General features: G+C 44.0%; 1 protein-coding gene across 4 annotated transcripts in view; it reads right to left on the reverse strand.

The window, feature by feature from the left end:
* Positions 1–6,234: 6,234 nt before the first annotated feature.
* The window catches only part of LOC103186464 (pro-neuregulin-2, membrane-bound isoform), a 42,742-nt gene continuing 34,087 nt past the window's right edge, over positions 6,235–14,889 (reverse strand). For 2 of the 4 annotated variants that reach the window (XM_042339989.1, XM_007905518.2), the window contains exons 6-11: positions 13,478–13,501; positions 10,794–10,896; positions 9,307–9,430; positions 8,431–8,558; positions 7,270–7,488; positions 6,235–7,074 (exon numbers count right to left, since the gene is read on the reverse strand). In XM_042339989.1, coding sequence (XP_042195923.1) covers positions 6,414–7,074; positions 7,270–7,488; positions 8,431–8,558; positions 9,307–9,430; positions 10,794–10,896; positions 13,478–13,501 — 1,259 coding nt within the window. In that variant the 3' untranslated portion in view covers positions 6,235–6,413. The remainder of the gene's footprint in view (positions 7,075–7,269; positions 7,489–8,430; positions 8,559–9,306; positions 9,431–10,793; positions 10,897–13,477; positions 13,502–14,889) is intronic. The other 2 variants (XM_042339991.1, XM_042339990.1) reach the window with 1 other exon arrangement.

The raw sequence follows: 14,889 nt of genomic DNA on the forward strand, positions 1-14,889 counted from the left end.
CCCAGACTGTTTGGGCTGAAATGACTTTTCTGAGTTGTACTGTACCATCTATAAATCTATCTAAATCTAAGTTTATAACATCCATTTGGAGTCCTGTAGCTCAGTGGTTAGAGTATTAGCTTTGCAAGCGAGAGACCTGGATTCGATTCCCCGCAGGGTGAAACCTTGGGCAAGTTTCTTTACTCCACACACCTGATAATAATCCCTCAAGAAAAAATAATAATAATTTGGTCACTCAATCCACGACTGGTTGTGGGACACTGCTGTGCGCAATTGGTTGCCGTGTTTCGCCCACAAATATACAGTCAATTTACTTTACAGTATATTCAGTGAAGCGCTTTGAGACGTCTAGAAGACGTGAAAAGCGCTTATCAAATGCAAGGATTATTATTATTATTAATATTATACTGTAACCCACTTAGTGGTGTAGACATATTTTGATGTTTAAATAAACCCTTTCGCCAAACATTTCAATGGGATAAGACTTTCATAATAAATACTACTGCTAATAATAATAATAATCCTTACATTTGGTCTAGTGCCTTTCACATTAGGCGGACGTCTGAAACCGCTTCACAGGATTTACTGTAAAAAGTGGTTTGGATATTTTGCGGGAGAATTTTGAATCAAATGCATGGATTGCCCCATCATATTGCACGTCTTGGTCCATATCTCACAACCAAAGCAGCCGAAACCCTCGTCCACGCCTTCGTCACATCCCGGCTGGACTATTCCAATGCCGTCCTCGCTGGTCTCCCCAGCTCCACAATGCACAAAATTCAATTCATTCAAATCTCCGCCGTCCAAATACTCACCCCCACAAATCTCCATACCCCCATCATACCAGTCATTGCCAGGCTCCAGTGGCTCCCAATTACTGAACGGATCGATTTCAAGATCCTCTCACTTGTTTTCAAATCTGTTCCTGCCCTCGCACCTCCCTACCTATCCGATTTGTGCAAATCAGATTTATTATGTGAGTCCCTTGACCCCTCTACTCCACCATTGGTGGTCATGCTTTCAGCCACTACTCGTCAAAACTCTGGAACTCTCTCCCCCAATCCCTCCGCCTTGTCTCCTTCCCTTCCCACTTTCAATTCCCGCCTAAAGACCTTTTTTATCGTGCTTACAGTCACCTCTTCCATCCCTCTCCTCCTGGCTCGGCATCAGACTTCACCACTGTGAGTGCTCCGGGGCGCTATCTCGTGTGAGGAGTGATATATAAATGCAAGTTGTTGTTGTTGTGGATTATTATGAATAATTATTATTGTTATTTGTGCAAATCAGATTTATTATCGTTTTATTTTGTTTTTTTAACCCATTTTCTTTCCGGTTCCATCCCCACTTGTGTGCTTTGTTCAATAATTGTTGATATTATTAATATTTATAAAACTCACTTTGTCAAGCCCCTCAACAAAAAAAAGCATTACAAAAAGTTTTTAAAAAAGTCAATTACAAATGCACGATTAATTATTGATTGAGGCTTATAGATACGATATTGTTGGGAGGTTTTAAACGCAGGTTAAGATATTATACATCAGCCGCAGGAATATTTAAAAATAAATAGATGTCATTTTGCGTTGACGGGAGCTCAGGGAACAAAACTGTAAATCTAATAATCTCTTAAAACAAATAATATTGTCACTCAATCCATGACTGTTTGTGAGACACTGCTGTACGCAATTGGCTGCTGTGTTTCGCCCACAAAATACACAGTCAATCCACTTTACAGTATATTCTCTGAAGCGCTTTGAGACGTCTCAGCGATTTAATAAGGCTCTGAGACATGCAAGGATTATTTTTATTTTGATGAGATTATGTGCGTCTGACCAGTTCACTGTCCCTCTTTCTCCTGCTCTATCGCTACCACCAGATTCGCGGAGAGAGTTCCGGGCACCTCAGAAACGTTCAGTCCCTATTTCTGAACGATACTTTGCTCTGTGCTGTATAATTCATCTCTTAGCCTAAGGTTCGTGTCACGTGCTGCTGCTCGGTTGCTAGCACATCAGCAAAGCCTTGCTATTAGATCGCTCTTAATAGCTGTGTCAGGATGGTTTTGTGTACGGACAAGTAAATAATTTAAAGATTTAACATCCGTTGGCCCTGTTCTGAACTTGGGGGCAATGTAATGACATTGATGTAACCAGAATGTTACATGGGGAACGATCCATCCCGAACTGTCATCTGCTTGTTATTACCCTCTTCAATATTTCATGTGGAGTCTGTAGCGTATTGGTTAGAGCACTCGTCTAGCAAGTGAGAGGACCTGGGTTTGTTTCTCGGGCTGAGCGAAACCGTAGGGAAGTTTCCTTACTCCATTCGCCTCTGTTTACCCAGGTGTAAGTAATAACCAGTTGTTTGACGGATCGCTTTTCCGAGGGTAATAATCCCTTCAAAAAATAATAATCTGATCATTCAATCCACGACTGTTTGTGGGACACTTCTGTACACAATTGGTTGCCACATTTTGCCCCAAAACATAGCCAATTCATTTTACAGTATATTCTGTGAAGTGCTTTGAGACGTCTTGAAGACGAGATAAGGGGCTATATCAAATGCAAGGATTATTATTGCAGTACAATCTGGGACCTGTTGTTGTCTTTTTTCTGGAAAAAGATTGCTGGATGGATTGCTTGGCATCTCCGAGGATTGCCTTTCCAGGAGGGACACATCCTGTTCACTTAATTCTGGAGAGTGTTTGGCGTGGGTTGACAAGAGCCAAGGCTTGGGGGGATCCAAGGAGTTGGTGGAGGGGGAAGGTGGTGGGTTAAAAAGTGAGGGAGATACTGCCTCAGTTTAATCAGCCAAAACCACATAGTTTACAACCCCACAGTCCACAGCAATGTTCCCCTGAAGCAAACACTGTTGACAACATCAGGGTTTGAAGCCGTCACATTATTACTAGTTTTCGCCTGCGACTTTTTTTTCCAAAATTCAATTGCCCATCATTTCCTGGAGTAAAAAAACTGCAATTAAACAAACCCACACTTGCACAAACACAGCCCAACCTTGTAGCCCCACCTTGTCTGCCTTCAGCCACTGCCAATGTTCTTTGTGGAATCCTTACAAAATCCTTGCACCTCCAACCACTCTATCGCCGATTCCCAAAAGCCGACCTCTGTTGGGACCTTCCCACCACTCACCTCCTCTCTCCTACCCACCATCTCCTACCTTTCTTGTGTCTCCACTCACTTTATCCTCCTCCCCTCCTTTCAGTTGGTCACTCTGCAAATGGTTCGAAATGTTTCCCAGGTGATGGCTGACAAGCAGCGATTGGTTGTGTGGGACGAGCTGTGACATAGCCACGTCCATCCCACAGAGCCAGGAATGACCTATTTAGCAGTGAGATTCTTGGCCAGGACATTGGGAGAAACTCACTTTAACTTTCTGAGATAGAATGGGGGCGGGGGGGCTGGTGGGGAGAGATGCATTCACATAGTGTACAAAAGGAACCAATAAACTTGCATTAGCAGTGAACACACAGCCTGGGCCGGTCCTGACAGGGTACACAATATAGGTGTGGATTAACTGAACTATTTTGGTGCAAAGGGATTGACACTTACCTGGAACAAATGCAACAGCAGTCAATAAAAAGAGAAGCGAGTTTCTCTCTCTCTCCCCAGGTCTCCCGGCCAACTATCCACTCCCATCCCACTCCCTCCAACCGCCCACATATCCTGTGAAGCGCTTTGAAATGTCTCGATGACATCATAAGGTGCTAATTATTATTATAAGTATGTTGTCCAGTTGCAACTATCCATATTAACATCAAAATATTTGGGCGTTAATATGGATAGTTGCAACTGGACAACATAACATCAACCGGAACCGAAAGCATCAAGTTACAAGATACAAGAGAGTTCCAGATTTCCACTTTCCTTTGTGTGGAAAAACATCTAAGCACTTCACACTGTAAAGTCGATCGACTGTATATTTTGTGGGCAAAATACCGTGTTCACATGGGGCATTTAAACATACCCCTGCCACATTGAAAAAGGAGGAGGAAAGAGGGGAAGAGGTGTTTCTCTTCAGTAAAGTCCTCGTGACATCTACAAACCCGGGGAACTTGAACCAACAAACCTTGATAATAAACCGGTAAGGGTTAGATTGCTTGCCAGAAACCAGTCAATAGCGCTAAACATTGGAATCACCAGAGTGCAACCCTGCAGCTAAAGCCTTCTGGCGGAACGTAACAGGTCACAATTAATAATAATAATCCTTGCATTTGATATAGCCCCTAACACATCCTCCAGACCTCTCAAAGCACGTCACAGAATATACTGTAAAGTGAATTGACTGTTTATTTTGTGGGTGAAACGCGGCAGCCCATTGCGCCCAGTGGAGTCCCGCAAACAGCCAATCTAATTTGCTTTGAAGTAGAATATTCTTGCTGTCACATAAACCCGTCTCGAAACACCAGAGAGAGGGAAACACAGTCCTCACGCTTGTGTTACCCACTTCTTTTATTTTTGTCACAAAACAAACCGATTGCAATAGGCACTTGGGAATCTTTGAAACTGGTTCGTCGAGGGCACAGATTTGGGAAAAAATTGAGCGATTGTTGGGTTTGGGAACGACAGCCTGGAGTCCTGGAGAGAGAAAGTTACTCCGCATCGTGTTCTGGCATGCAGTGGATATTTTCTTACAATAAGCATTGGGGTTCATTATGAAAGTAAAGAATATAGGTTTATTTCAAAATGGATAATGCTAAATTCCAATATTTCACAGCCCTGCATGGCACACAGTTGAAATGTAACCAATAAAAGTTTTTTTTTTCTTTTTTTTTAATCCTATAGCTTCGAGAGAACCCATAGTAAAACCTGCATTTATAAAGGAAACAATTCGATGAAAATTTACGCAAGTTTAGTTCATTAAAAATATGCTATAAATCTTCTCATTCCTAGCTTCACCATGCATCAGTCCAATCGGAATGGTTAAAAGACATGCAAAAAAAGTGTTCCAGAGAGAGAGAGAGAAAAAAACTCTCAGCGATTAAAAAAAAAGAGAAAATACATATTGTAAAGTTGTTGCTTGTTAATTTTGATCAGTTTCCAATCAGATTAATTTCAAAGTATCTTTTGAAAGCAGCACTGCAACCAGGAAGGCGTGTGTGTGTGTGTGTGTAGTGTGTGTGTTACTGTGTCTGTCGATGTGAGTGTTGTAAACTCGTCAAAATCTGCTCCTGTACTTTGCTGATGAAAATACTTTTGGACAAAAAAAATGACTAATGAAGGAAACTCAAACGACCCCAAAAATGGTGGACCTTTCAGTGGGGTCTCATGGCGCTGTGTCAGATTCATCTACGAGCTTTAAGCTTGGTGGACCGATCAGAAAAGTGAACAAACTCACTCTCACAACAAATAGGAAAGTCCAGATATGTTTCCCATCCCCTCTCCAGGTCGCCCACCTACCCACCCACCCACTCCCTCCCTCCCACCCAAACGTGAACCTCTAGGCTTGAACTGGCTGTGACACACACACAACACGCACTGTGTGAGTGTGCTCCCCCACCCCACAAAAAAATTAATAATGCGAATACAGAGCAGCAAAAAAAAATATTATTTAATGTTAATAATAATTCTTGCATTTGATATAGCGCCATTGAGACGTCTCAAAAGCGCTTCACAAAATATACTGAAAATTGATTGACTTTGTATTTTGTGGGCGAAATGCGGCAGCCAGTTCTTTATTAATTACTTGTTATTATCAATAAAAATATTGATGACGACTTTTAATCTACCCTCCCTAACAAAAGGTATTTGATTTTAAAAAAATCAGACCCACAGACAGAGTATGTGTGTGACAGAGTGTGAGTATCTGTGTCCATGCATTTGTGTGTGTGTGGTGCTGTGTGTGTGTGTGTATCAGTATGTGTTGTATGTGTGTATCAGTGTGTGTTGTGTGTGTTTTATGTGTGTATCAGTGTGTTGTGTGTGTGTGTATCAGTGTGTGTGAGTGTGTGTGTGTCCCAGATCAGAAGAAACCCAATGTCCAAAAGTAATAAAATCCACAGTAAATGTAAATGAAGTTAAAGGGCTTTGAGAAAGACAAGTCCATGGGAGAGAAAACTAACAGCAGAAAATCTGCTATCAGCAAGCGAAAGGCACCACAAATTACTTAACCATGATGTGAAAAATTAGCACACCATCCTCGTCTTTAACTGTAAATTATTTTTTTTTACATATAAATACAGGTTTTTTTGTTTTTTTTATTTTTTTTTATTATTTTCCCCTATAAAAAAGACTTTTCCTGTTTTTTTTTAGCTAGAAGACAACTTTGCTAAAATGAAAATAAAATGTTTTTTTTTTAATTTAATTCCTTTGTAGAATATCTGATAATTATATAAAATAAAATATTTTTACAGTTGGGGATCTGCGGAGTTTGGTGTGTTTTGTTTTTTGTTTTGTTTTGCTCTACACGGCGGCTGAGTCTCGATTCGACCGTGTCCGCGCGGTCCTGGTCTGTAAGCTCTCCCTGGGGTTGTGCCGTTCCGATGGGAAAGTCCTGGTGTCCGGCAGTCGGAATAGAGAGGTTTGCTCCGTCGTGCTGGCTCCGGGCGCGTTCTGGGAGTTTAAGAAAGGGGTGCGTTCCCCCACTTTCTCAACGGCACAATCGCTGTCAGAACTGCACGTCCCCGAGTCCGAGTCACAATCGCAGTCGCACTCAGCTCGGTGCGAGATGTGCCCGTTCGGTTTTGTTTTCCGCCACCTCCGGCTGCTGTTTGCCACTTTCCTCGGCCGCTCCAGCGCTGCTGGGATGTACTCCTGAGTGGTCTCGTACTCGTCGTCTTCGGCAGTCCTCAGCGGGCTGGGGGGCAGGCTCCCGAAGCTGTCATGCAGGTAGTTTCTCCGCTGTTTGTAAGGGTCGTGCCTCTGGTTGTCTGTTGGGTACGGGCGGTTTCTCCGCAGTAACGGCTGCTCCTCCTCCACCCTGTAGCCCCCCGCTGTGGGCGGCAGAGACGACCCGGGGGCAGAGACCCGGGGAGACAGCTCGAAGCTGGGCGCCCTCACTGGCAGGGAGTAGTGGAACTCGACAGGAGACAAGCGAGCCGGCGTGGTGAGCGCTGACACGTACCTGTGAGGGGAGGGGAACCGAGAGAGCGTCAGAACAGCATCAAGTAACAACTAGACAGCAGTCTGTGTTAGAGGGCAGGTCAGCTACCACAGAGCGATAGCTAGCTAGTCAGTCAGTCAGTGGGTTAATTAGCCGATTGGTATGTTAGTTTAGTTAGTTAATAAAAGACCTAATACTGTGTCCTGGCGTCCCCACCTGTCACTGTGAGGAGAGTCTCGGAGGGAATCCACGGAGTCCCGGCAGTACAGCATGGGGTGTCTGGTGTCGTGAAAGCCGCACACAGCGCTCAGTCTGCCTCGCGGCTCCACGGGGCTGTTACACTTGCTGGTGTCTAAGGAGGACGTCATCATCCCGGAGTGCATCTCCGAGGTCATGCTCTCTGTCTGCTCCACGCTCCACGTCCGTTCTCCATTCCTGCGGGAAAGAGATGCCGGGACAAGAGGACACGGGGTTGGAGTTGTGAAGTGACAAGACACCAGGAAGTATTTCTATAAAAATAATAATAATAATGATACAGCACATTATCACGTCTTCGAGACATCTCAAAGCGCTTCACAGAATATACTGTAAAGTGAATTGACTGTACTTTGTGGGCAAAACATGGCAACCAATTGCGCACAGCAGCGTCCCACAAACAGTCGTGGATTTCTTTACCCAGAGGGTAGTTAACAAGGGGTCGGCAGGACGGGTGGATGTTGCTGGGACGCTGGATGCTGTGATGGGTGGGGGAGAGATGGAAGGGGAGGCAGGCGATCTGGAGGGATGAGGTCAGACGGGACAAAGGGTCTTCTTCATCCAAACCAATCTTGTGAAGTTTCTCGGGACATAGAGATCTGCTCAGCTGTGTGAGAGTCAACATCAGATTTGTGATGGGACAAGAGGTGGGGGGTGGTATGGGATGTTGTGCTGTGTTGTGGGTTGGGTGGGCAGTTGAGAGTCAACAGGAACTCCAGAAGTGTTGGGTGTGTATTTGTTTGAGATGGAGTTGTTGGCCTTTTTTAAAAAAAAGTAGAAGCGTTGGTATTTTTCTTAAAATAGAAGCGTGCTGAACAGGAGAACCAGAGGACACGGTGTATGACTGAACCTGAGTAAATTCAAAACTAATCTGCAGAAGCCCGACTTCAGTGAGCGAGTAATAAACCTAGAGAACAGGCTCATTAGGGAGACGGTGGAAGCAGAAAGTGTCGATCCATTCAAGGGACAAATTAGATAGATTTCTGTTTGGAAATAATATCTCGGGAAACAGTATATAGTTTGGGACACATGACAAGCGACTGTCGGGATGGTGGAAGGCAAACTGGATGGACCTTGGTCTTCTGTTGTCTAGAAATTCTTACGTTCTTAATGGGTTAATACCTATGGCTGGATGTATGCGTTGCCGTGGAAGAACGATGAGAGGTGGACGATGGCTGACTCCCCGAAAACGAGGTTTCCGTCTCGTGCCGTCTCACGTGTTCAGAGGCTGGAACATTTTTGGAAACATACTGAAAGACAAACACAAGAGAAACACGGCACCTTCGGTCAATAGAGGTGAGCAAGTGGGCATCGGAGCTGTATAACAGAGACGTTAGGAAAACGTCAAATCTTACATTGCGTTCACCTACAAAACACAGTCACTAAACTTCCTAGTACATTCTGTAAGGATTTTTTTATATAGATGTTGTGTTGCAATTTTACACTGCATCAATCACTATAGTATTCTTGAGTCAATAATAATAATAATCCATGCATTTGATATCATGCTTTATCACGTCGTTGAGACGTCTCAAAGCGCTTCACAGAATATACTGTGAAGTGAATTGACTGTATTTTTGTGGGCAAAACGCGGCAGCCAATTGCACACAGCAGCGTCCCACAAACAGTCGTAGCTGGAGTGAGTGACCAAATTATTATTTTTAATAAAAATATTTTAAAGGAATTATTACTGCCGGATAATGCCGGAAACTTACTGCTAGGTAAACAGAGGCGTGTTGGTGTAAGCAAACTTGCCTAAGGTGCCACCCTGCCTGGGAATAGAACCCGAATCCTCTTGCTTGCGAGGCGAGTGCTCTAACCACTGCACTACAGGACTCCACAAACCGTTTGCGAAGAGTTCCTTTACATCTCCCCAATTTCAATCTTGAAACAATCCCCATGGTGTAAAGGGTTAGGGTTAAATCACGCAGGTTAAACCCAGGGCTGAGCGAGCGCACAGGTGAAGACATTCACCACTGTAATTGGAGACAAACGTACATCAACCATTTGGATGTCTTCGGGCAGTGGCCCAGGGTGGTTGGGCCCGTTGGCAAGGTTTCGGTTCTGATGGTCTGCACACAAGTTTTGCCTCAGGTGATTATGCATTTTCTTCCTCTGTTTCCTGTTACAGAGAACACATCGTTAGAGCAGGCGACACGCACACATGCCCGCACTCACGAAAATCACAAAGTTTCATCTTAGTAATGTTGCAAAACTTATGATAGTTTATATCCCCACCATTTTCTGTGATTCTAACACCATTTCTGAATATCGATTCTCCATCACAAACCTTACTTTCCTAAAATTGTTCTCTTTGCCCGTTTTCAGAACTCTTCGCTACTGAAGACTTTTCTCTTCGAACGCGCGAGCGCACACCTCCCACTTTCTCCGCATCCAACTACCCTGCTTGTTAAGCGCTCTGAGAAACTACCCCGCAAGAAAGGCGCGGCTGTACAAATGTAAGTTGATGTCCTATTGTTATTGTACATAAGAATAAGAATAATCCTTGCAATCCTTGTCATCTTCGAGACATCTCAAAAGCGCATCACAGAATATACTATAAATTGAATTGACTGTATATTTTGTGGGCGAAACGCAGAAGCCGATTACGCACAGCAGTGTCCCACAAACAGTCATGGATTCAGTGATCGTCTAATCAAAATAATAAGTAAAATAATCTTCAAAGCTAATGCAGGCTTTTGTTAATACCAAGGGGTGAGAGATGCTCTGTTTCTTAATGGGTTCAAAGATAATTAGCACTTTGAATCTGCAAGAAAATGTCATATAATTCAACTCCCAAATGAGGAGTAGATTTAAAACCAATTGTTAATTGCACTTCTATTTCCCTCTTCAATCTTTACTCTTTCCCAAATGACCACCTCAGTTGGGAAGCTGAAAGGATCGATCGCTACCCCATTTCTGAGCCTATCGCTGAGCATTTCTTTGGTCAGACCACAGCATCACAAGAGGGCTCCTGTGTTGGGAGAACATCTGTCTTAACACCAACCAGTGGGTCATCAAAATGTTTGCCTGCCTTAGATTTTTTTTAATGGCATGTTAGAATCTTTATGCAAATGGCTATCGAGGTTAAGTTATACCTCACCATTTAAAAGGGAATTTGTTAAATACTTGAAGAAAAATAATAAGGGTAAAAGCGAAGAATAGGATTAGGAATAGGAGAGCTCCAGAGGGAAAGAGAATGGACTGTATATTTTGTGGGCAAAAGTGGCAGCCAATGCCCCCAAACAGTCATGAATTGAGTGAGCAAATTTTTATCATTATTTTAGTTTTTTGAAAGGATTATTACCCCCCGGAAAGCAATCCGCCAATCGATTAACTATCGGGTTCCTATTTACTGCTAAGTAAACAGAGGCGTGTGTAGTAAGAAAACCTGCCTAACTTTTCGCCTCACCCGGGAATTATACCCAGTTCCTCTCACTTGCGGGACGAAGTCATGACAAAGACTGGGAGATTGACTGACTTACTTTGTTTTGCAATACGCGACGACACATACAATTCCAACAACAAGAAGGGCCACGCAGATGCCAGTGATGGTCAGAACTCTCTTCTGATAGAGTTCCTCAGCTTCTACAGCAAGAGAGAGAGAGAGGGAAAGAGAGAGAGAAGAGCAGGATATAAATGGGATTAAATGTCTCTGATCACAAGAAGAATTCCCCCCACCCCACACTGCATCAGTCACTCAGAAAACCTCACTCCCGCTAACAATCCGACACGTTCAGGCAAATACGATTTACAGCAAAATCTTCACAAACACCCTTTACAAAAATTGCAGGATTTATCGTAAAACTACAATTTTTATCCCCCAGGTAAACCTTCAAGTTTAAGGACAGATTAAGAGAAATTTTCTCATTTTTTAAAAGTATTAATTGTTAAAAATTAAATTGCACATAAAAATATTAAGAAAGTACACACTTTTGGAACAATCTGTCTGAAAACTGAAAGTTTAGAATTAAAACTGCATCTAAACTTCACGATAATGATAACATCTCAAATCATCAAATTAACTAACAGGGATTTTTTTCCAAATCAATTAGGATTAGTTACTCTAATTGTTACTCTTTTGGAGGTGGGGGAGTGGGGGGGGTGGGAAAGAGGGGGGGAAGTGCGGGGTGGGAAGTGAGGGGAGAGAGAGAGAGAGAGAGAGAGGAGCAGGGAAAAAAAAGCTCTGATTTATTTAATAATTTAAACTGGTCCGTTTGAGAAAAAATAGGGAAGGATATTTGACATAACCTCATTACTAAAGGAGGCCGATTGAGAATTTGCACTAGGTAGAGACTAGTCAATACACAGTTTGTATGCATCACTGACAGCAATGATAAAAGGAAGAAAGGAAATAGACAACAGAAAGATGGGAGACGTAGAAGCAACTTTTATTACAAATATCTGGTCACTGGGTGCAGAGGGGTGGGAGGAGGGGGGAGGGAGGAAATGACGTCAACTACAAGGTTGGCATTGCATGCTTTCGACTGGTAAAAGCAAGGGTTGAGGAAAGAGATCGAGGCAGACTGTGGAGGGGCTGAAGGTGAATGGGTCCTGACAAAACGTGCGAGTCGCAATTGTGCTGACAATCATCACTAATTCGAATGTGAGCATCATTCATTTTGCTCAAGGGTGAGAAATAAGCAGAAGCTGGTGTGGGTTTTCAGTGCTGCAAGCTGTTACTTTTTCTCTGCTCTGATTATCGATGAATTATTACACCATCTCAGAGCGCTGCGCAGTAGAGGGGGTTGGACACCGAGAGGAGAAAGGGGAAAGGGGGAGGTGACCGTGGGCAAGGTTGAGGAGGTAGGTCTTGAAGTGGGACTTTACAGGTCAATAATAATAACAACAATCCTTGCATTTGATACAGCGCCTGATCATGTCATTGAGACGTCTCAAAGCGCTTCACAGAATTGACTGTGTACTTTGTGGGTGGAACGCGGCTGCCAATTGTGCACAGCAGTGTCTCACAAACAGGCATAGGGGTGGTAAGAGACAGTGAGATTTGGAGGTGAGGAATTTAGTGGCTGAAGACACGGCCACTGATGGTGGAGCGGAGGGGTTGGGGGATGTGCAGGAGGCCTGTGTTATAGCTGAGCTAGGGGACGAAAGGAGGGGAAAACTATGCGCTCACCCATCCCCTCATCAAAAAAATGACGGTAATTCCGCCACGCAGTCTGGCTGGGGACACAGAGAAATTATCTGACGGGTTGACACTAACAGCAAAGTGAGTCTTGATTTGGTGCAGGTGGTTTGGTTAAAGGTCTAACTCTCTGCCAGTCAATGAGAGCTATTCGGTTTCAGCTTTAATGTTTTCCTTAACTGAGGTAACTTGCAAGTTTTTTTCATTTTGAAAAGCCCCCGCCATAAAAAACTGTTTATCTTATATCCAACTCCACAAAAGACATTTGAGTGCGGTGTGGAGGGAGGGCCAGATTTACGATCAAATCAGTAACACACAGCTGGCAGTTCAAAGAACGGGGAGGGAGCATGTGTGTGTGTGTGTGTGGTGGGGGGGGGGGGGGGGGGGGGAGAGGGGGGAAGGGTGCGAAGGGGAGAAGTGGGTTGGATGGGAAAGGGAGGGTGACAAATGGGAGAGGGAGGGTTCCTTCCATAAGCCCCTCTTGAAAGCTAACGAACTGACACAAACTTATCCTGCTAGAATGAGACTCTCAAGTTCCAAAATACCAGCCCCCCACCCCAACCCCCCTTCCGTGACTCAGCGTAAATTTGGCAAGGGGGAAGGGAGAGGGGCAGGGGAGGATGGGGGAAAGGGTGGGGAGGGGATTATGGGGAAGAGGTGGGAAGGGGAGGAAAGGGGAGAGGGGGGAGGGGAGAATGGGGGCAGGGGAGGGTGGGGAGACCTCGAGTTGGCCATCTGCAGCTCATCTTGAGTCAAAAAGAGTGCTGCCTTTGGAAAAAAGCTCCACTTATCTGTAGCTCAATGTCACTGCTTATAGATACAGACCGAAAGCCTTTATTTCTGGCCAGTAAGGAGTTAAATACAACCAGCTGTGTTTGCTTCAAAGCAAAAGATAATGGCTAGAATTCCAAGGCAGCTCTTTTTTTTCTACTGAATTGATATATATATTATATATATCTATAGTTTTTTTTTAAAAAAATCATTTCGTCTTTTTTTTTGCAGATTAAAATGAATGGTTTTCCATACCCATAAATTCAAATCCAAGATGCTCTACCACAATGCAGAAAGTTGACAAAAAAAGAAAAAAGGAAAAACAGTTTCAGAGAAGAGTATTTTTAAAACATAGCAAAAATACACGCGTGTCATGTGGTTAGCTCGAATTATTCTCTTCCCACCCACCACCCACCCACCATCCCTGTTTTTTGATATAGCAACACGGTAAGGTGTGTCTTTAACTCTCAACACACAGTGGTTAGACTTCCCCTGGTTGTTCCTGACAGAGTGGGCTCCGTTGCTGAAGGCAAGCTTTGTACACATGCAGAACGAGAGATAATGGGTGGAACACAGTTAATAGCAAAATGATCTGCCCTCCTCCCCCATTACCCCATTCCCCCATTCCCCCACCCCCGCCCTTAACACGAAACAAAACTCTGAGCCAGTTAAATAAAGGGGGAATTGTCTCAGAGTTTAAGGAAAATGCGTTGTATTTGATGGGACGTGAACAGGGAGAGATGGTTTTATCATATCTGTACTGTGAGCACAAACACAAGAGCAGCGATTGGCCTATTGAGGATGCAAAAAAAATTCACACACACGACCACGACCTCACTATCAAATGAAGGAAGCACTTTTTCTCCCCGTCTGGTGATATATGCCACGCACCTGTAAATTTGGACGATTGAGGCTTATTTAGGATTGAGTTGTGACATGCTAGGGCTTGGGTGGTCCAACCTTTTGGCTGCCGAGGGCTGGATGCAGCCCGTGGGCCGCCAGTTGGACCCCCATGTGCTTAGGGCATCGATAGCTAAAGTGGGCAATATTGAATAGATTTCTCATGAACAGAATGCCAGGCTGGTGGGTTATGAGGTACCCTGTGTCCTGTGATGTGCTTCACCTCTCTGCAATCTACTCTATGCTACATCCTGGCTGGTATTACAGGAAAGGTACTTACACAAAAGGCTTCTTATGAGGGTCACAGGCCTGACACAACACTGGCACTTTCACACGATCGCAAGATCGGCTCATCTGATTTTATTCCATCCCAAAAAACACCCATCCAACCCAACCCCCATAAAAGCATCAAGCTGCTTCTTAAAGAAGTCCCAATGTTCTGGCTTCAACCAGCCTTCCTGGCAACCTTATTCCAGTCATTGATTCCCCAGTCACTGGGTAAAGAAATACTGCCTAATGGTGTCTGTCCTGAAATAACCCCTTTGCAACTCTAAACCCATGTCCTGTTTTGTTCTGCTGTCTCTGTGCATTTGGAAGTGTTGTTCTGAGTATTATGTGATAGCCTATATGTGATAGAGACTACGATGAAGTGGCTGAATGCCAGATCCCCTAACAATCCCCCTAAGGTTCCCCCTAAGTATAGTGTTACAGCTACAGTATTGAACAGACATTCACAGTTGTAAAGGACGTCCTAACTCTTAAGCATG

The sequence above is a fragment of the Callorhinchus milii genome, unplaced genomic scaffold, assembly GCF_018977255.1.
Source record: "Callorhinchus milii isolate IMCB2004 unplaced genomic scaffold, IMCB_Cmil_1.0 Scaffold13, whole genome shotgun sequence".
Taxonomy (NCBI): Eukaryota; Metazoa; Chordata; class Chondrichthyes; order Chimaeriformes; family Callorhinchidae; genus Callorhinchus; species Callorhinchus milii.